At 39.9% G+C, this 21789-nt stretch overlaps 1 protein-coding gene across 2 annotated transcripts; it reads right to left on the reverse strand.

The window, feature by feature from the left end:
• Positions 1-463: 463 nt before the first annotated feature.
• On the reverse strand, positions 464-4257 carry LOC103974671 (RINT1-like protein MAG2). Of its 2 annotated transcripts, none has more exons than XM_065156465.1 (4): positions 3880-4257; positions 3676-3771; positions 2555-2655; positions 464-2471 (listed from the first exon to the last, which is right to left on the reverse strand). In XM_065156465.1, the coding sequence occupies exons 1-4, from the start codon at positions 4169-4171 to the stop codon at positions 603-605; spliced, it is 2358 nt and encodes a 785-aa protein (XP_065012537.1). In that variant the 5' UTR covers positions 4172-4257; the 3' UTR covers positions 464-602. The 2 variants fall into 2 exon arrangements, with proteins under 2 accessions (XP_065012537.1, XP_009387817.1); XM_009389542.2 differs by having other exon boundaries at positions 3676-3786.
• Between the last annotated feature and the right edge of the window lie 17532 nt (positions 4258-21789).

Here is a 21789-nt window from a genome sequence, read left to right on the forward strand (position 1 = left end):
CATGAGAGGGGATGGTGGTTTCCAGGTTCAGCTGCAACCATCGCTCCTTCATAAATTTGATGTCAACGAAGTGATATATGTACATACACACACAAGGAATAATAAATACTATGAGTGTAATGATCATATACCAACTGGTAGATACTAACTTGAGAAAATTGGAGGGACTGCAGCAAGAAGAATTTACGATCGGTTTATGTGCAAAATTTAAAAGAATTTATCTAAGAAAAAAAAAAAATTACTTTACGTAACACATGAATAAGAAAGTTTTCTCCTGTTTTCTTAATTATATATATATATATATATATATATATATATATATATATATATATATATATATATATATATATATAGTTTTCTAATTCTTTGGCTTAAAAGCCTATGCTTTTAAGTCATCAAAATTCGATTCAAATGATCTCAAAATCCCAAAATCTCTCCCGTCTCAATTATTATGGTCCAAATCTTTGTCCTAACCTTATATATGTAATTGAAATTATCTTCAAAGAATACAAGAATCAGTAATATTTGGCAAGAAGCCATATGACTTAAATACAATCTTGTGTCTATTTATTCTACTTGTGCTGCTTCAGTGATGAGTGTTATCACCCCATCACCACTGTATTCTTCACAATTTTCTCTGCCTCTGCAATTGTTAGATGTTTTATACCATTCTCCCTCAACCATCTCTCATCATGTCTTAAAATACCATCCTTGAGCTGCTTCTCCTCCATCTTCAGCAGTTTCAAACCCTCGGCCAGCCTTGGCAAGAAGCCTTGAGGCCTCAAACACCATGCTGAAAACACCCCAAACAGGACCTCCAGATCACCATTCAGCCTTTCCACAGCACTACTGTTGAACTTGATACTGCTCAGAAACACGCCACTAAAAACTAGCTGGTCCACACCACTGGCCACGGCTCTCCACATTGGTACAAAGTCCATCGCATTCAATCCCTCTTCCAACTTGGAGATCTTCCCTTGGATGTAGTCCAGGGCAGTAACAAAAGTCTTTGAAAGAGATACTCCTTCAGTCTTCTCTTGCCACTGCCTCCTATTTTTCAGGTAGTCTCGACAAAGTGAATCGAAACCCCTCAGTACAACAGTGGCAATTTTCTCAATCCACTCTGTTCTGAACTCTTTAAACATAGTTATCTCTTCTTCAAAAATGCGCCTCCCCTCCGTATCATCTTTACCTATACTTTCCATCTCGAGGAAGAACACATTCTCACACCATTCAGTCAAGCCTGAATCAAAATGCCGAGCTGAATTGATGGACTGGGAGACCTTCAATAAGGCATCATCATCTGCCAGAGCAGTGAGGCCCTCAGCTTCCTGGCACCTACGAAGCAAACAATCAAGGAACTCCCTCACGATAGGAGCTCCAGCCAACCTAATAAACCTTGCCCTGAGCTCAACACTCGGCAAAGGCCGAGACCTGTCAATCAGCAAAGATAAACCCTGAAGAACAGCACCAGAAACTGCAGGAGATTTGTAATCCTCTGAGCCAGTCATTAGCACCGTCCCTTGGAACCTCGTTTTCCAGCTCTTTTCGTCGTGCATAGCTACTCTTAATTTCTCTACCGTCTCACCAAGCTCAATTTCAGCCCACATCTGAAGCCAATCTGGTCGATCACAGAAGATGGACATAGAGGAGACACGCTGCAAATTCGCATCATCAGTCAGTGATAGCACCAGCCCAGAGTTGGTGATCAGGGTCTGGATTCTCTTATCAAAAGATATCATCAAGTCAACAAGATGAAGCCATGACAACCTAGCCTGTGACGAGTTACTGCTCGAATGGCTACCTTCTAGAAGATCAACATATTTTGGAAAAATCTCTTTCGACAAGAAAGTAGAGAGTGAAGTCACCATTGCTGAAATCCACTCCTCTCTACAACTACGGCCCACAAGCATGGCCTTGTCTACCAGAGGTTGCAATATCTCATCCACGGAGGCCACAAAATCCATTGTCAATTTATAGACAAGAGCAAAAATGAATTCTGGTTTATCATGCCACTTTGATAAAAAGTGCTGAGCAGCAACCATTATTGGGTTCACTAACTCCTCTACAACCCAAAGTGGTTGGCTAAGTGCAATCTCCAGAGTATGCCCTGAGAGTTGTCGAGATTTTCTCCTTCTCTGCAATTCTTGCAACTTACACAGGGAAAGGAAGTTCTCACAGTACTTAATCTTCAGGTTCCCAGTCATCAAGAAAAGAGGATTGTAAAGCTCGGGTGATGCCCCTGTGTTTGGATGCACAATGTTGGAGCCCGAAAGTGGAGGTGGCCAGCCGAGGGATGCTAGAAGATTTCTGTGGTCAGCAATTGCCTGCGGTCGTAAGATAGATAAAGCCCGGTCAACTCTGTGATCTACAGCTGAGACAAGACGAGACCACTGAGGTCTTGATTTTGTCACAGAAGCTAACATATCCTCTATTTGTTTGAGAGAATTGATTGCCACCATACAAATATCCTGCAAGAAAGGCAGGAGAAAGAAGGCTGAAAAAACGTAAGCAGTTTGAATATCTTTTACCATTTATTCATGTCAAATCTCACCACCGAGTTAGTTGCACTAGGAGTTTTAAGTTTTCCTGTAACAGAGGAAGAAACAGCATCTTCAACATCACCAATCAGTCTGTCGAGCTTGAGTGTGGTCTCTGAACTCAAAACAGAAAACAAATCCTCTCCAATCAAATATTCACAAGAATGATAAATGGTGTGACCATTTGATCAGTTTAAGTAAAAACAAAAAAAATAAAAAATAAAAATGTTAAGTTTGGTACAAACATAAAAAACTGCATGAGGTAAATACATATCCAACTTAATCATGTCACAACATTGAATATCATATGTCACATATAGAGCTACTCAGAAATGAAAACAACTATACTGGAAGAAGATCTAGCAGAACAAATTGCAGCAAAAACAAATATCCAATTTCAAGTCCAGTTATTCAATGTTATTATGTAGTGATTTTTAACTATAACATTCGATACTTTGAATCAACCTGTAAGCCATGGGCACTGTTCTTGACTAATCTTTCTCATCGAAATCATCAGTGAAACATTTGAAATGAATACGAGAATTTAGGAGGAACTTCATCAAAATGTCATCAAGAATTCACATCTAAGGGTTCACATCCACCTTACCAAGTCATGTTTTGCATGCAAATTTTAGATCTATCACTAACTACATAGAGTTGGAAAGATTAACAATTTATTTTAAAAAACAAAAATTCTTTGTTATCAGACTTATTTTACCATAAATTCGTCAACAAAATTGTTCGATGCCAGATCTAAATAACTTATGACAACCAGTAAAATTTCAGCATCTATTACATCACCGTGAGGAATATTTGACAATAAAACATCATTAACAAAGAGAAAGAAGAAGATAACAAGAAAATGTCCAAAAGTCAATCTAGTGATTCAGTGATATATGTTTGTTTTGCAATATCCAATTGACAGGGAAAGATTAAAAACCTTAAGAACTGGAAGTTTCTCTGTTCTTTGATTAATATAGTGACCTACAAGTCATTATTTGACAATTAGTTTTTTCTTAGAGTGTCGACCTTAACTAAGAACTACAATGTTCATAATCCACATAATGTAGAATTCATAATCTTTCACCATTTTAAGCATACAAGGGGAACAAACTAAAAAATATGTCAAACTCACCGGCATAAGACCGAACGGTCTCCACCCTCGCTACCTCCTTCGCGAGCGCCGGCAGCTCATCAGCCAACATCTGCTCTCTTCTTCCCGACCCATCTTCTGTATCTCCACCATCTGAAAACACATCAGTTTCGGGTGGTAACGAACACAACAATTAGGTCAATACAACCAAGAAAAATCTTGTATTGGAATTCAGGAACTCGAAACCTTTCGAAGAGCCGCGGAGGGAGGATCGAAGATCGACAAGCCCCGCCCTGACGCCACCGAGCAGTGCGCCGGTCTCCTCCGAGCGCACGGCGTACGCCGCAACACTCCCCGCCAGCCGTCTGCTCAGATCGGCCAGAGAAGCCTCGAGATCCGAGCATCGGCTCGTGAGTTCCGCCTCGAGGTCGGGGGATCGAGGGAGGTCCTCCGGGGTCCGGAACTTCTCGGCGAGGAAGCCGACGAGCGACGGCGAGAGATCCGACGGCCGGGGCAGCGATGCTGCGACCCCTTCCATGGCTTGTCGGTCTCACCTCATCGGCAGATCAATTTTAGGGCTTGAAGCGACTTCTCGTCGCGAAGACGACGGCGAGGGCGAGGGCGAGGAAGGACCGACAAATTATGTATTTATGCGCAGGTTAAAAGATTAGATCTAGTCCGTTCATTCAGTTGACTGATCTGATCATGATCGTTGAATTAATGGCTAACTCATCTATCGGCCAGACCCAATATTTCGAATAGGTCGAATTAATGTGGCTCGACCCAATATTTCGTGACATTTGTGTATAATATATATTACAATTAATGACAACATTGTGAAACTCTCTAAATAATAATCATCGATTATAATTTAACTATGGTTTTAAAACCATACACATAAATGTATTATATGCAATATTATGTAAAAAAAAGAAACCTCCAACAAAAAAAATGACATGCAGGCTTTTATATAACTTCATCAATCACGTCATCACTGTTGGGCTGATGGCCCATATTCAGCCCATGTGGGTTTTATCAGCCCACAGCCCACACTCCCTCTTAACATAACCCTAATTAAGATTAGGGGGTGTGGTGGCTGCGTTTTAGATGCAGATTAAGGCTATAAAAAGGCAACAACGAGGCAGATCAAAGTGAGCCACGAGATTCCAAAGAGAAGAAGGAGAACAAGGCAGAAAAGGAAGAGAAAGAAAGGGAAGAAGACAAGGACAACGCAGAGAGACTGTTCTCAATCATCTAGCAGTGTTCTCATCTCAGGTTAGATCAAATCTACAGTAGGCTCTTGCTGTGATTACTTGGGAGGTTTTAGATATTGTGGGCAGTGACGTGATCCTTGTATCCCAGTTATTCTCTTGTGGTTGTTGCTAGGGTTTTGGGCAAGAGATTGAGATTTGTACATTCATTATTCTCATAGTGGATTATCTCTAGTTTGCCCCGTGGTTTTTACCCTTCACATTGAAGGGGTTTTCCACGTATATCTTGGTGTTCTGTTTGATTGTGTTTCCATTTTATTCCGTTGCGTATTTTGGTCTTCTAGTATTTGTTCCTATACAAAGGTTATTCCTGTTTATATCCCCATCAACTGGTATCAGAGCGGGGTTTTGGTGATTTAATTTTTGTATTTGAACATGAAGGCCAGTAATATTTCTCGCATGATTAGTTTGAATGGAAATAATTGGATGATATGGAAACCAAGAATGGAAGATCTCTTGTATTGCAAAGATTTGTATGGATCTTTGCAGGGGGATAGTGCAAAACCTACAACTATGACAAATGATGAGTGGAAGAGGTTAGATCGAAAAACAATTGGGTTTATTAGACAATGGCTTGATGATAGTGTCTTTCACCATGTTTCTACTGAAATTTCTGCATATTCTCTTTGGAAAAAATTGGAAAGTCTCTATGAAAGAAAAACAGTTGGCAACAAAGCTTTTTTGATTAGAAAACTTGTGAACCTAAAATATAGAGATGGTGCTTCTATTGCTGAGCATTTGAATGAAATGCAGAGTATTACTAACCAGTTATCCTCTATGAAAATGTCTCTTGATGATGAGTTTCAGGCATTGTTACTTCTCAGTTCATTACCAGAAAGTTGGGAGACACTGGTGGTTTCCCTCAGTAATTCTGTACCAGATGGTATTGTCACTATGAGTCAAGTAACAAGTAGTTTGTTGAATGAGGAGTTGAGAAGAAAGAGTTCAGCAACATCTCAGAATGATTCACAGGCGCTTATCTCAGAGAATAGAGGAAGGTCAAAGTCTAGAAGCAGTTCACGTATGGGTAGGAGCAAGTCAAGATCAAGAAAATATATTGTTTGCTATAACTGTGGTAAGAAAGGACATTACAAGAACCAATGTAAGCAACCTAAGAAGAACAAGAAAAGGGGAAAAGAAGTGGAGTCTACAGAGTCAAATGATATTTTTTCTTGTGTGTGTTAGGATCTTGAGTGGGTGATTGACACAGGTGCTTCTTATCATGCTACACCACGGAGGGAGTTTTTTTGCTACATACAGGTTTGGAAACTTTGGTGTTGTCATGATGGGCAACTATGGCACACCAGACATCATTGGCATGGGTGATATCCATTTAAAGACCAACCTTGGCTGCAAGTTGGTACTTAAGGATGTGAGGCATGTGGTTGACTTGAGGCTGAATTTAATTTCAGTTGGAAGACTAGATGATGAAGAGTATGAAAGCAGATTTCACAGAGGGCAATGGAAGCTCAGTAAGGGTTCTCTTGTTGCAGGCTAAAGCTTATGGTGAGTAGTTAAATGCTACAGAGAAAGACTTCAGTATGGAGTTGTGGCATAGGCGATTGGGACACATGAGCGAGAAGGGGCTGCAAGCTCTTTCCAAGAGAGAGGTATTACCAGATCTCAGAGGTATACATCTGAACCCTTGTATTGATTGTTTGGCTGGTAAACAACATAGAGTTTCATTTGCTAGTGCTGCTTTGTCTAGAAAAATGCATGCCTTAGACCGTGTTTATACAGATGTATGTGGTCCTTTGAGGACAAAAACTCCTGATGGATCTGTTGATGTTCTTGGTATAAGTGGTGCACTTTATTTTGTTACTTTTATAGATGATTTTTCCAGGAAAGTTTGGGCTTATGCTTTGAAGACCAAAGATCAGGTTATTAATGTCTTCAAAAAGTTTCATGCCAGGGTTAAAAGGGAGACAGAAAGGAAATTAAAATGCATAAGATCAGATAATGGTGGTGAGTATACGGGATTGTTTAATGACTATTGTAGGTCACATGAGATCCAACATGAGATGATAGTTCCTGGTACACCTCAGTATAATGCAATTGCAGAGAGGATGAATCGCACCATCATGGAAAAGATCAGATATATGCTTTCACAGGCCAAGCTACCCAAAAGGTTTTGGGATGAGGCTTTGAGGACTACAGTTGATGTGATCAACTTATCACCATGTACAACCCTAGATGGTGATGTTGCAGAGCATGTATGGTCAGGGAAAGATGTTTCCTACAAGCATTTGAGAGTGTTTGGTTGTCGCGCATTTGCACATATTCCAGACAATGAGAGGTCCAAGCTGGATGGTAAGTCTAAAGAATGTATTTTTCTTGGTTACTCACATGATCATTTTGGTTACAGGCTTTGGGATCCAAAAAAGCAAAAGGTGTTCAGGAGCAGAGATGTGGTCTTCTTTGAGGATCAAACCTTTGAGGATTTGAAGAAGAAGGCACCAGCCAAGACTTCTACAGAAGGATTAGCAGATTGTGACCCAGTTATTCCTCCAGTATATCAAGGTGATGGGGGAGATGTGCAGGAAAATAGTGTAGAGCCTGATGTTGATTTACCTGCAGGACATGTTGAGCAAGAAGAAGTAGGAGAGCAAGTTCCCGTAGAACCTCAGTTGAGAAGATCTTCTAGACAACGTCAACCTTCCAGAAGATACTCTACAGATGAGTATGTGATGCTTATGTTAGGATCGAGAGCACTAAGAGGGGGGGGGGGGGTGAATTAGTGCAGCGGAAATCTTACAGCGATTTAAAACCAAAAGCTGCGTTCGTTCAATAAAAACTATTATGATGCAAAAGCTAATTCTCAGTTTGTATCTAAGTGCAGTTTGCGTCTAAGCGCAGATTGCGTCTAAGCGCAGTTTGCGTCTAAACACAGTTTGCGTCTAAGCGCAGTTTGTGTCTAAGCGCAGTTTGCGTCTAAACGCAGATTTACGTCTAAACGCAGTTTTACGTCTAAACGCAGATTTACGTCTAAACGCAGTTTTACGTCTAAACGTAGATTTATGTCTAAACTCAGTTTACGTCTAAAATGTCTAAACACAGTTTGAGCAGTTTTACGTCTAAACGCAGATTTACGTCTAAACGCAGTTTTACGTCTAAACGCAGATTTACGTCCAAACTCAGTTTACGTCTAAAACGCAGTTTGCGTCTAAATGGAATCAAGACGTAAACGAAAATTGCACAGAACCTTGTTCGTAAAAACGCAGAAGACAGTTTGCAGTTGTAAATGAAATCAAGACGTAAACGTAAACTGCACAGAACCTTGTTCGTTAAAGCGCAGAAGACAGTTTGCAGTTGTAAATGAAATCAAGACGTAAACGTAAACTGCACAGAATTCGTTCGTAAAAGCGCAGAGAGCAGAGGCTAAGTAGGAGGTTTGCAGTAATGATAAAGTGCTCAAAATAAACGCAAACCAGAGATTTAGAGTGGTTCGGTCAGTCTTGACCTACTCCACTTTTGGCTTCCTCCACCGATGAGGTCACCGACGTCAACTAGAAGCCTTCCTTCAATAGGCGAAGGCCAACTACCCTCTTACAGATTCACTCCTTTTGACGGGCTCAGGAGACAACCCTTACAGATGTTTTCTCCTCTCTTTACAACTCAAACTTGAAGAACAGAAGGAGGAGGAAAACTAGCAGTTTTGAGCTCTAAGAACCACTGAAAAAGATCAAGATTTCGGGTAAGTTCTTGCTTTCTCAGTGCTGAATGGGTGGGGTATTTATAAGCCCTAACCCAATTCAAATTTGGAGCTCAAAACGATCAAATCCTGGAATTCCGGGATCAGGCGGTTGCACCTCCTGACTGGAGAGGTTGCACCGCCTGGCAGAGCTCGAAGACCGAGCTCAGGCGGTGCCACCTCTCTGCCAGGGAGGTTGCATCGCCCAGTCTTGCTCGAAGACTGAGCTCAGGCGGTGCCACCTCTCTGTCAGGGAGGTTGCACCGCCCAGTCTAGCTCGAAGACTGAGCTTAGGCGGTGCCACCTCCCGGCTGGAGAGGTTGCACCGCTCATTCTCGCTGGGAGGCTTAGCCCAGGCGGTGCCACCTCCTGGCCTAGGCGGTTGCACCTCCTGGCACTATTCCAGATCACTGGTTGGGCTCCAAACTTGGCCCAAACCGGTCCGAATTCGGGCCCAATTGGCCCAAGATTAAGTTAATGGGATCACCTTCCATTTTCCAACTTAATCAACGTGCTAACTACGATTAGTTCTAAGACAATTTCTGCAGCTTTGCTTTGGTGCGTCAATCGCTTCTTCCGGCGAGTTTCCGGCGAACTTCCGTCGATCATCCGATGAACCCTCGGTGATGCTCCTGCGGACTTCCGGCAAACTCCTGGACTTTGCGACGATCCACTTGGCAAGTTCCGACGAGCTTCGCTTGGTAAGCTTCTGGACTTCTCGGATCTGTTCTCGCAGAACCTCCGACGACCGTCCGAACTTCCGTCGAACTCTCAAACTTCCAACGTGATCATGAACTTGACTCCGGCGCAACTCCTGCTGCTTGTCTATCTTTCATCGTAGTTAATCCTGCACACTTAAAGCAAAACTTCGATCGAGACAATTAATCCTAAGCAATTAACCAAGTTGTCCGGCATGTCATTGGTCCCTCGACGCTTCGTCTGATTCTTCGGCGCATCGTCCTCTCCTGCGGCCTATTGCCCAATCGGCCAGTTGACTCCGCAACTCCGATATCCTTGGCACAATACCCGCTCTTCTTGGCCCGATGCCCGAGTTCACGACCCGAAGCCTTCTGTCGATACGTCGACCGATCCACCGGCCCGACGTCCAATCTTCTGACATGTTCCTTCGGCACAACATGATTTTCCTGCTTTAATTGTCTCATCCTGATCAAAGCATCCTGCGTCACTCAAAACGCAGATTAAATCATAAACATATATCAAGTAGTTTCATCATCAAAATACGAGATTCAACAATCTCCCCCTTTTTGATGATAACAACCACTTGATGACGGAGTTAAACTTAACTCCCGGAGTTTAAACAAACTCCCCCTATCAATATGCCATATTGATAGAACCTTGAATTCAAACTGAATTCAAGTCATTGCAATATTCATCATGAATACTTGCAACACGTCAACATGAACATATGCATAAACTCATGCATCACATGTCATGTCATCAACATACTTTCATCAACATACTTCTCCCCCTTTGTCATCAACAAAAAGGAGAAGTATCACAATCAAGTGTTTGTGATATTGGTTCAACTCATTGCATGAAAAACATATTATCAAGTTTTATCATCATGCAGTTTTGAAGCCAGAAAATTTAGCAAATGTTACATCATGCTTAGAATATTCAGGCTATCAAGTTTTAGATATGCAAGTTTTACAGCATACAAGATAGCACTTTTAGAACATGCAAGCTAGCAATTTAGAGATGTTCAAGAAAGCAACTCTTGCTTCTTGAGATATGCAAATTTGTCAAGTTTTGCTAGATGTGCAAGTTAGCATTTTTGCCTCTTGAGATAGGCAAGATAGCACTTTTGCAATTTTTTTGTTTGGCAAGCTTGTGATGTTCAAGATAACAAGCTCTTTCTTCTCTTTTGAGAAGTGTCATTTTTGCTTTCTTTGCAAAGTGCAAGCTAGCAAAATGCCAAACTAGCAAGAGATGATGTTTTACATGAGGCAAGCAAACAATTTGGCAAGTGTTACATTTGCATCTTCTCTTTAGATGTGCAAGAAAATAAACAAGTTTTTGTATTTTCTTGACATTTCAAGCTAGCAATTATCGGTGATGTTCAAGATAGTAATTTCTTCTCCTTTATAATTTTTGCCTTTTTTTTTTGAATTGTGCTAGCAATCTATCTCCCCCTTTGTCATTGTCAAAAAGAAGGGAAAAACCCTTTACATCAATTTCTAAATCATGACAAAGGTAAGTAATCATTCTTATTTGTGCATCATTATAGTTTCAATGCACAAATTCATTAACATTACATTTCATTTTTTTTTTATACCGAAAAATCAATCATCATCATGAGCATATCAAACATGATATTCAAGTATTCATGATATATCATTTTGGCAACATGATCATAGATATTCAAACGATGGTATCTAAATGTCAGAATTCATTACATCCTTATTATGCATGATCATTAACTCCTCATTTGTATTTCATGCATTATTTCATTTCATCTCATGAGGAATATCAAGAAGAATTATTGGATGATGAGATAAATATTTTATGAATACACGGAATTGTATAAAAATCATATCATAAGTGTTTCATGTATTCATATTATCACATGAAGCATATTATCATTTTTGAGATTCGTAACATGAATAACGTTATTACTATTTTATCAAAATCAATTTCGAGATTCACACAATATCATGAAATCATTAATCTCGATAAGATGGGAAAAGCATTTTCTTTTTAAGTGATCATAAAAAACTCATTCATAATTCAAGTGATTTACAAGATATTATAAATGAATTTATCACTTGTATTTCATCAAAATAGAGAACTCTAGAGATAGAAAATGATTGAAGCATTTAACATGATTGAAGCATGATTCATATTTAAAGTGTATCTTATGTCGTAAATACGAATCAAGCATTTGTAAAATCTGAAATCATCCTCAAAATTACATTCAATAAATTCATATATGACAAGCATAGATTTATTGAAAAATCAATAAGATAGAGGATTATATTTCAAGTGTTTATCAATTGTAGCATTTCATCACATGGTAAGATATCAATGCGTAAAATTACGATACAAGTTCTTGATATCTTAACGCATGATGCAAACATGGCATAATGCAAATTTGGCAATCATAGCATCAATTCATATAAATATGGCAATCATATCAATTCATATATTTCTCCCCTTTTTTAAGCGTTTCATCTTAAGTGATTGATTTCATGTTAGCATGCCTTTTCATTTATGTCAAATAAAGACATGCATCAACGTTTAGGATCGTAAAATGAATTTCATCATAAAACCATCAATCACAAAAATCATCATGTATAACTTTAAAATCTCATGCATAAAATCATCAAATCATAGTATCAAAACTTTAATATTTTCATTGCAACATTAAGCAAGGTTTCATTGAACTTAATTTTGAATGATTCTTATAAATGCCTAAAACTTCTTTAGCTTTAATTTATATGATTGACTTTATAATAACATGCTTGATCTTTATTCTTATGTCAAAACCATACATCATCTCTAACAATCAAAGACAATGAAAAATATCAAAAGCCATGTATCGTCATTGAAAAGCAATATGAAAATCATCAAAATATACATTCTTGCTTTTCAAGCACATAAATAAGATTAATCTCACAAGGTGTACAATCATTAGATTTCTATCTTGCATTAACATAAGACATGCAGTTTTCATTATCATTTTCAAAATTACAAGCATGATCATATTTTTGCATTTTCATTATTAAATTATTAAAAATGTAATTTTCAAGAAAATTTAAAGAAAAAGAAAATTGCATCATGAAAAGCATCATGTAATTTCGAAGTAAATTAAAGGCATTTTGATTACCTCAGCGTCGAAAGGCGTAAAGGCGTAGTTTGCCACCTCGCCTTTGTTGATTTTCTCCTCGTCTTCGGAGGAGCTCGATTCATCCTAATTTTTATTCTTCTTCTTGCGTTCAAAGCAAGTAGTTCCGTTTTTTTTATTTTTTAATTTTTGTTTCATTTGTAGTTTAAGTTCACCATCACTTGAGCTTATGCTCGAGTGGTCTTCAAATGTTCTATGTCCCAAATCCTTCCTGTTCTTTGGAAGGTTGTTTTGTTCATCATTGTCCTCATCACTTGAGTCATCGCTCAAGTGGCATTCATTTGTCCAGAGTTCCAAATCCTTCCTGTTCTTTGGAAGGTAATTGTGTTCAACATGTTCATCATGTGTATTGTGCACCATTTCATATGTGATCAATGAACCAATTAGTTCTTCAAGTGGAAATTGGTTCAAGTTTTTCGATTCTTGAATAGCAGTTACTTTTGAATCCCAAGTTTTAGAAAGTGAGCGCAAAACTTTGTTAACTAGTTCAAAATCCGAAAAGCTTTTACCAAGTGATTTTAAACCATTGACGACATCCGTAAAACAGGTGTACATGTCAACAACGGTTTCACTTGGTTTCATATGAAAAAGCTCGAAATCATGCAGTAAAATATTAACTTTCGAGTCTTTGACTCTACTAGTTCCCTCGTGCGTGATTTCAAGAGTGCGCCAAATATCGAAAGCCGTTTCGCACAAAGAAACCCGATTGAATTCATTTTTGTCCAAAGCGCAAAATAAGGCATTCATAGCCTTTGCGTTTAAAGAAAAATACCTCTTCTCTAAATCCGACCATTCGTTCATCGGTTTAGAGGGAAGTTGAAAACCGTTTTCAACGATATTCCATAAATCCAGATTTAGAGAAATCAAGAAAACTCTCATTCGAGTTTTCCAATAAGTGTAGTCCAATCCGTTAAAGAACGGTGGACGAAAGACCGAAAAGCCCTCTTGAAGAGCCATTTCTCTCGGGTGTAAATCCGAAATGAGAAATACCCCACTCTGATACCAATTGTTAGGATCGAGAGCACTAAGAGGGGGGGGGGGGGGGGTGAATTAGTGCAGCGGAAATCTTACAGCGATTTAAAACCAAAAGCTGCGTTCGTTCAATAAAAACTATTATGATGCAAAAGCTAATTCTCAGTTTGTATCTAAGTGCAGTTTGCGTCTAAGCGCAGATTGCGTCTAAGCGCAGTTTGCGTCTAAACACGGTTTGCGTCTAAGCGCAGTTTGTGTCTAAGCGCAGTTTGCGTCTAAACGCAGATTTACGTCTAAACGCAGTTTTACGTCTAAACGCAGATTTACGTCTAAACGTAGTTTTACGTCTAAACGCAGATTTACGTCTAAACTCAGTTTACGTCTAAAATATCTAAACACAGTTTGAGCAGTTTTATGTCTAAACGTAATTTTACGTATAAACGCAGATTTACGTCTAAACGCAGTTTTACGTCTAAACGCAGATTTACGTCCAAACTCAGTTTACGTCTAAAACGCAGTTTGCGTCTAAATGGAATCAAGACGTAAACGAAAACTGCACAGAACCTTGTTCGTAAAAACGCAGAAGACAGTTTGCAGTTGTAAATGAAATCAAGACGTAAACATAAACTGCACAGAACCTTGTTCGTTAAAGCGCAGAAGACAGTTTGCAGTTGTAAATGAAATCAAGACGTAAACGTAAACTGCACAGAATTCATTCGTAAAAGCGCAGAGAGCAGAGGCTAAGTAGGAGGTTTGCAGTAATGATAAAGTGCTCAAAATAAATGCAAACCAGAGATTTAGAGTGGTTCGGTCAGTCTTGACCTACTCCACTTTTGGCTTCCTCCACCGATGAGGTCACCGACGTCAACTAGAAGCCTTCCTTCAATAGGCGAAGGCCAACTACCCTCTTACAGATTCACTCCTTTTGACGGGCTCAGGAGACAACCCTTACAGATGTTTTCTCCTCTCTTTACAACTCAAACTTGAAGAACAGAAGGAGGAGGAAAACTAGCAGTTTTGAGCTCTAAGAACCACTGAAAAAGATCAAGATTTCGGGTAAGTTCTTGCTTTCTCAGTGCTGAATGGGTGGGGTATTTATAAGCCCCAACCCAATTCAAATTTGGAGCTCAAAACGATCAAATCCCGGAATTCCGGGATCAGGCGGTTGCACCTCCTGACTGGAGAGGTTGCACCGCCTGGCAAAGCTCGAAGACCAAGCTCAGGCGGTGCCACCTCTCTGCCAGGGAGGTTGCACCGCCCAGTCTTGCTCGAAGACTGAGCTCAGGCGGTGCCACCTCTCTGTCAGGGAGGTTGCACCGCCCAGTCTAGCTCGAAGACTGAGCTCAAGCGGTGCCACCTCCCGGCTGGAGAGGTTGCACCGCCCAGTCTCGCTGGGAGGCTTAGCCCAGGCGGTGCCACCTCCTGGCCTAGGCGGTTGCACCTCCTGGCACTATTCCAGATCACTGGTTGGGCTCCAAACTTGGCCCAAACCAGTCCGAATTCGGGCCCAATTGGCCCAAGATTAAGTTAATGGGATCACCTCCCATTTTCCAACTTAATCAACGTGCTAACTACGATTAGTTCTAAGACAATTTCTGCAGCTTTGCTTTGGTGCGTCAATCGCTTCTTCCGGCGAGTTTCCGGCGAACTTCCGTCGATCATCCGATGAACCCTCGGTGATGCTCCTGCGGACTTCCGGCAAACTCCTGGACTTTGCGACGATCCACTTGGCAAGTTCCGATGAGCTTCGCTTGGCAAGCTTCTGGACTTCTCGGATTTGTTCTCGTAGAACCTCCGACGACCGTCCGAACTTCCGTCGAACTCTCGAACTTCCAACGTGATCATGAACTTGACTCCGGCGCAACTCCTGCTGCTTGTCTATCTTTCATCGTAGTTAATCCTGAACACTTAAAGCAAAACTTCGATCGAGACAATTAATCCTAAGCAATTAACCAAGTTGTCCGGCATGTCATTGGTCCCTCGACGCTTCGTCTGATTCTTCGGCGCATCGTCCTCTCCTGCGGCCTATTGCCCAATCGGCCAGTTGACTCCGCAACTCCGATATCCTTGGCACAATACCCTCTCTTCTTGGCCCGATGCCCGAGTTCACGACCCGAAGCCTTCTGTCGATACGTCGACCGATCCACCGGCCCGACGTCCAATCTTCTGACATGTTCCTTCGGCACAACATGATTTTCCTGCTTTAATTGTCTCATCCTGATCAAAGCATCCTGCGTCACTCAAAACGTAGATTAAATCATAAACATATATCAAGTAGTTTCATCATCAAAATACGAGATTCAACAGCTTACTGATGCAGGTGAACCAGAGAGTTACCATGAAGCAGTTGAGAGCGAGCAGAAAGAGAAGTGGTTAGTTGCTATGCAGGAAGAGATGAATGCTCTTCAGAAGAACCACACTTATGATTTGGTACTGCTACCAAATGGAATGAAGGCCTTGAAGAACAAGTGGGTTTTTAGGTTGAAGACTCAATAATATTGTTCTCAACCAAAGTACAAAGCTAGATTGGTTGTGAAAGGCTTTGGTCAAAAGAAAGGTATTGACTTTGAAGAGATATTTTCTCCTGTTGTTAAAATGTCTTCTATTCGTGTTGCTCTTGGTATTGCTGCTAGCCAGGACTTGGAGGTTGAGCAGTTAGATGTGAAGACAGCTTTCCTTCATGGTGATTTGGAGGAGGAAATTTATATGGAGCAACTAGAAGGCTTCAAAGTCAAAGGTAAAGATAATTTTGTCTGCAAGTTGAAAAAGAGCTTGTATGGGCTAAAGCAAGCTCCAAGATAGTGGTATAAAAAGTTTGATTCATTTATGACAGAAAATGGATACAAAAGAACGGCTTCAGATCATTGTGTGTACATCAAATGGTTTGGTGAGGATTTTATTATTCTCTTACTTTATGTTGATGACATGCTTATTCTTGGGAAAGATATGTCTAAAATTGACAGGTTGAAGAAGGAACTGAGTGAGTCTTTTGCAATGAAGGACATGGGGCCAGCAAAGCAAATACTAGGCATGCAGATTTCCCGTGACAGGAAAAATAAGAAGATTTGGTTGTCATAGGAGAAATACATCGAGAAGGTATTGGAAAGATTTAGTATGAGCAATGCTAAGCTAGTTGGTTCTCCTCTTGCAGGTCACTTCAAGTTGTGCTCAGAACAGAGTCCGTCAAGTGATGAGGAGAAGGAGAAAATGCAAAAGGTTCCTTATGCTTCAGCAGTTGGAAGTTTAATGTATGCAATGGTATGTACGAGGCCAGACATCGCATATGCAGTGGGTGTTACTAGCAGATTTCTTGCAAATCCAGGCAAAGAGCACTGGGCAGCAGTGAAGTGGATTTTTAGATATATCAGAGGGAGCTCTAAGGTTTGTTTAAGCTTTGGAGGTGGACCACCTGTGTTAACAGGTTACACAGATGCAGATATGGCAAGAGATATAGATACGAGGAAGTCTACTTCAGGTTATGTACTTACTTTTGCAGGGGGAGTTGTGTCATGGCAATCCAGGTTACAAAGGTGTATTGCTCTCTCCACCACAGAAGCAGAATATATTGCTGCTACAGAGGTATGCAAAGAAATATTATGGATGAAAGAATTCTTACAAGAATTAGGGCTGAAATAGAAAAATTATGTGGTGCATTGTGACAGCCAAAGTGTCATCCATTTGTGTAAGAACCCAATGTTTCATTCCAAGTCAAAGCATATAGATGTCAGATACCACTGGATTCGAAATGTATTTGAAGAGAAGCAGTTGCAGCTTCAGAAAATTCATACATATGACAACGGAGCAAACATGTTGACGAAGACCTTACCAAAAGAAAGACAGGAGATATGCCGACAGTTGGTCGGCATGACTTCATATTGAGGAGTCATGGGACAGCCTCCCTTATGGGCTGAAGGGGGAGGTTGTTGGGCTGATGGCCCATATTCAGCCCATGTGGGCTTTATCAGCCCACAGCCCACACCCCCTCTTAACCTAACCCTAATTAAGATTAGGGGGGTGTGGTGGCTACGTTTTAGATGCAGATTAAGGCTATAAAAAGGCAGCAACGAGGCAGATCAAAGTGAGCCACGAGATTCCAAAGAGAAGAAGGAGAACAAGGCAGAAAAGGAAGAGAAAGAAAGGGAAGAAGACAAGGACAACACAGAGAGACTGTTCTCAATCATCTAGTAGTGTTCTCATCTCAGGTTAGATCAAATCTACAGTAGGCTCTTGCTGTGATTACTTGGGAGGTTTTAGATATTGTGGGCAGTGACGTGATCCTTGTATTCCAGTTATTCTCTTGTGGTTGTTGCTAGGGTTTTGGGCAAAAGATTGAGATTTGTACATTTATTATTCTCATAGTGGATTATCTCTAGTTTGCCCTGTGGTTTTTACCCTTCACATTGAAGGGGTTTTCCACGTATATCTTGGTGTTTTGTTTGATTGTGTTTTCATTTTATTCCGCTGCGTATTTTGGTCTTCTAGTATTTGTTCTTATACAAAGATTATTCCTGTTTATATCCCCATCGATCACGATATGGAATCTTCCATAACGATACAGGATTGAGAATGGACCGTAGGATCACTCGTCGAGTCGACGATCAGAAAATAAGAAAAGTTAATACTAGTTGATAACAGCCATGTTTGCAACCTACTCGCTGAAAATGGACCGTAGGATCACTGCTCGGAAACAAACACTACTCGCGTTTTACACCAATGGAAAACTGCCATCTGTATCTTATCTCTCGCTCGACCCATCTTTTATTTGAACGCGTCGAGCTTCCGTGAGGGCGCCCGCGTATCGCCGGCCTCGGAGGCGTTGTCCGTGCGGGCTTCGATTTCGGAAAGAAAACCCATGTTTGCAACCTTTCACTGTGACTGGATAACCTAGTGGGTTCTACCGGGGCCCAATATTTCATCCAATCAAAGGGCAGCAGAAGAATGAAGACGTGTTCGCCACAAGCCACGGTCTTCCCGTGTCCCGCCGACGCTCAATGCAACGCCAGGAACAGCCAGAAAGAAACAGGAATACTAATACCGCTATTATATTGTATTATTTACTAGCCCATCATCCCCGAGGGATTTACGATCGTAACCAGATTTCGCAGCTCGGAAGGCATCGCATCGCGCATTTCCCAATCTCATCTCGATCAGTCGTTTTCTTGCGTAGATTCGCGATCGGACTGTTTCATCTGGCCTCGGATGAAGACTAGGGTTTCTTGGTGGATCACGATGCTGATGCTTCGCTGATGTCTGTTTTCCTGCTCGATCTGGCGATCTTGGCACAGTTGCACTTCGGCTTCGTCGCTGGTTCGGTTTTAAGCGTTCACAAGGAGTGTCTATCTGGTCAGATTGGGAGTTCGTGGTCGGCGGATGAGTGCGAGTTCTTTGTAGGTCTGAATAAGGTGCTCGATTTTGTTTCTCTGTGTCAAGAGTTGGAATCGTACCTGGCGAGTGGGTGCTTGGTTTGTAAGTCTCACGCTGAGGAATGGGAAAGAATCAGCAAGGAGCACTGTGACCTGGACTGGACAGTCTTTGCCCTTGAGGAGAGTGATGCATGTCCCTCAGGTAATTCCTCTCCTTTGTTGTGCTCATGCATATATATTATGTAGTAAAAGGTATCTTCGAGGATATATTTTCTTTCATGAAATCTGTGTTGCTCAGCGAATTGGTTATCTGGGATTGTAATTATGTTTTGCATTGAGATTTTGCGAGCACCGAATGGTATATCAACCTAATAAGCAGTAAATGAACTTTATGTAGCCTGGTGCACCTTTTCATGGCTAGTCCCTATAATGCATGGCTTTAAGCTAATCTGACAATGAAGACAAGCTTTGTGGCTTGCATGGCAGAAAAATAGACAAGTACAAATGGAAGAATACACATTCTTTCTCTCATGGTGAACCATCGAGCTCAAAAGGCATCAGAACTAAGCTATATATAGCCACAACAAGCACACAAATAACATTGGAGATTATAAGCTGAAGCCAGTTTAAGAAACTGGGAATATGTTTCCATATTGTTGAAAGTTATCATTACAGCAGCAAATGGAGAAGCAACTATTATCTTATGGCAGGCATAGCAGCAAATTAGATTAGCACAAATGGGATATTACACATCCTTTTTCTCATGGTGAACCATCAAGCTCAAAAGGCACTGAATCCAAGCCATACATAGCCAACAACAAGCACAAAAGTAATGTTGGAGATTATGAGCTGAAACCAGTGTAAGAAACCAAGAATATGTTTCTAAATTGTTTAAAGATATCACTGCTGCACTAATAATTCTGAAGAAGAAAAGAATAATTAAGCTGCTCTTAAACTAAAAAACTGGAGGCATTAGAGCAGCTAGAGATGTGTGTACCTGTAAGTCTGAGATATTTACTGTTAGGAAATTTCCAGCATTTTCTTAAGGTCAATTCTAAATAGATAGAGTTGCTTCATGAGATATTCAAGATGCTCTAACGACGGAGTTAAACATAACTCCCCCTATCTATATGCCATATTATGAGAAGATAAAAACACTTGAGTTCTATCCCATTGAATTCAAGCATAAACCGATAAGTTCTAACCGTAGAACTTATCGTTATTCTCATTAAGCATAAGTAAATACGAAACTTCAATGAAAATCATAAGTCAAATGATAAGGGATGATTTTTACTACGATAGGAGATAAAGATTTTCAACATGAATTTCATGATATAGATGTAAGGCATGCTTTCAATATGATCAATCAATCTTGTGATATTCTCAAGGATTTTGCAAGGCATTTTGCAACACATATAAGACATTCATATCACACAAGCTTTTGCAATTCATATAAGTCATGCTGTCAAAATGGTACAAGTCATCACTTTTCTCCCCCTTTGTCATCAACAAAAAGGGAATGAGACTTGAAGTACATAATTTGTGATTATAACATCAGGAATTCAGCATTGATCATACAAAAATTTTATCATTTCAAAATTAAATATGCTAAAATATTTACGCAGAGTTCATCTTAAAGGAAAATTCAGCATTCATCTATTTTATCAAATCTCTTCTTTCTATAAATAACATAAATTGTAGGTGTACAAGGAAGAGATTGTGATTAAAAAATTTCAAGTAGTAACTCTAATAAGTCAAGATCATAATTCGAATACAAACTCATTCAAATTCAAATCGTCAACTTGAAACTCATAATCAAGCCATCAAAATCAATTTCGAGAATCACAAAATATCATAAAATCATTAATCTTGATCAGATGGGAGCGGTGTTTGACTCAAGATAGGATAAGGTAATTTAACGTGTCATTTAGAATCGAAAGAGAAGGATCAAATTCATCGAGGAACGGAGAGAGGATGAAAAACTTTACAGAAAATCCATTCAAACAAGTTTATTCTTAGAGACAATTTAACATACCTAATTCCCTTCTAATGAATTCAAATTGGTCTTCATTCAAAGCTTTTGTAAATATATCTGCTAATTGATGCTTTGTGTCAATGAATTCTAGAACAACATTATTGTTAAGGACATGATCGCGTATGAAATGATGCCTAACGTCGATATGCTTAGTTCTAGAGTGCTGAATTGGATTTTTAGTAAAACATATGACACTAGTATTATCACATTTTATGGGAATGTTTTTAAAGTGAATTCCATAGTCTTCTAATGTATTTTTCATCCAAACAATTTGTGCACAGCATGCACTTGCAGCAATGTATTCGACTTCCGCCGTAGATAGTGCAACTGAATTTTGTTTCTTGGAAGTCCAAGAAACAAGTGCATGTCCTAAAAATTGGCATGATCCGGATGTACTTTTTCTATCTATCCTGCATCCGCCAAAATCGGCATCTGCATAAGCTATTAAATCGAATTTTTCAGATTTTGGATACCACAATCCTAAATTTGGAGTTCCTTTAAGATACCTAAATATTCTTTTAACACTCTTAAGATGAGATAATTTAGGATTAGATTGAAACCTAGCGTAAAGTCTTATACTAAACATAATATCCGGTCTAGTCGCGGTGAGGTAGAGTAGACTACCTATCATTCCCCTATATGTTTTTTGATCGAAATTTTCACTATTTTCATCCATATCTAACTTAGTCACAGTACCCATAGGGGTGTTTATTGCTTTTGAATTATCCATGTTAAATCGTTTTAACAATTCTAATGTATATTTAGATTGGTTAAGAAATATACCATCACTAAGTTGTTTGATTTGTAATCCTAAAAAGAAAGTTAATTCACCCATTAAACTCATTTCAAATTCATGACTCATACATTTGGCAAATGATTCACATAGTGATTCATCCGAAGAGCCAAAAATAATATCGTCAACATAAATTTTCACAATAAGAAAATTATTTTCAAAATGT

The sequence above is a fragment of the Musa acuminata genome, chromosome BXJ3-6 (assembly GCF_036884655.1).
Source record: "Musa acuminata AAA Group cultivar baxijiao chromosome BXJ3-6, Cavendish_Baxijiao_AAA, whole genome shotgun sequence".
Lineage (NCBI taxonomy): Eukaryota > Viridiplantae > Streptophyta > Magnoliopsida > Zingiberales > Musaceae > Musa > Musa acuminata.

Excerpts from the sequence above, each read along its gene's own strand:
- LOC103974671 (XM_009389542.2), bottom strand. The coding sequence starts at position 4,171 with ATGGAAGGGGTCGCAGCATCGCTGCCCCGGCCGTCGGATCTCTCGCCG. Across the intron at positions 3,787-3,879 it reads CCTCCGCGGCTCTTCGAAAG|ATGGTGGAGATACAGAAGAT; the intron begins GTTTCGAGTTCC and ends ATGTGTTTTCAG. Across the intron at positions 2,656-3,675 it reads GACCGTTCGGTCTTATGCCG|AGACCACACTCAAGCTCGAC; the intron begins GTGAGTTTGACA and ends TTTTGAGTTCAG.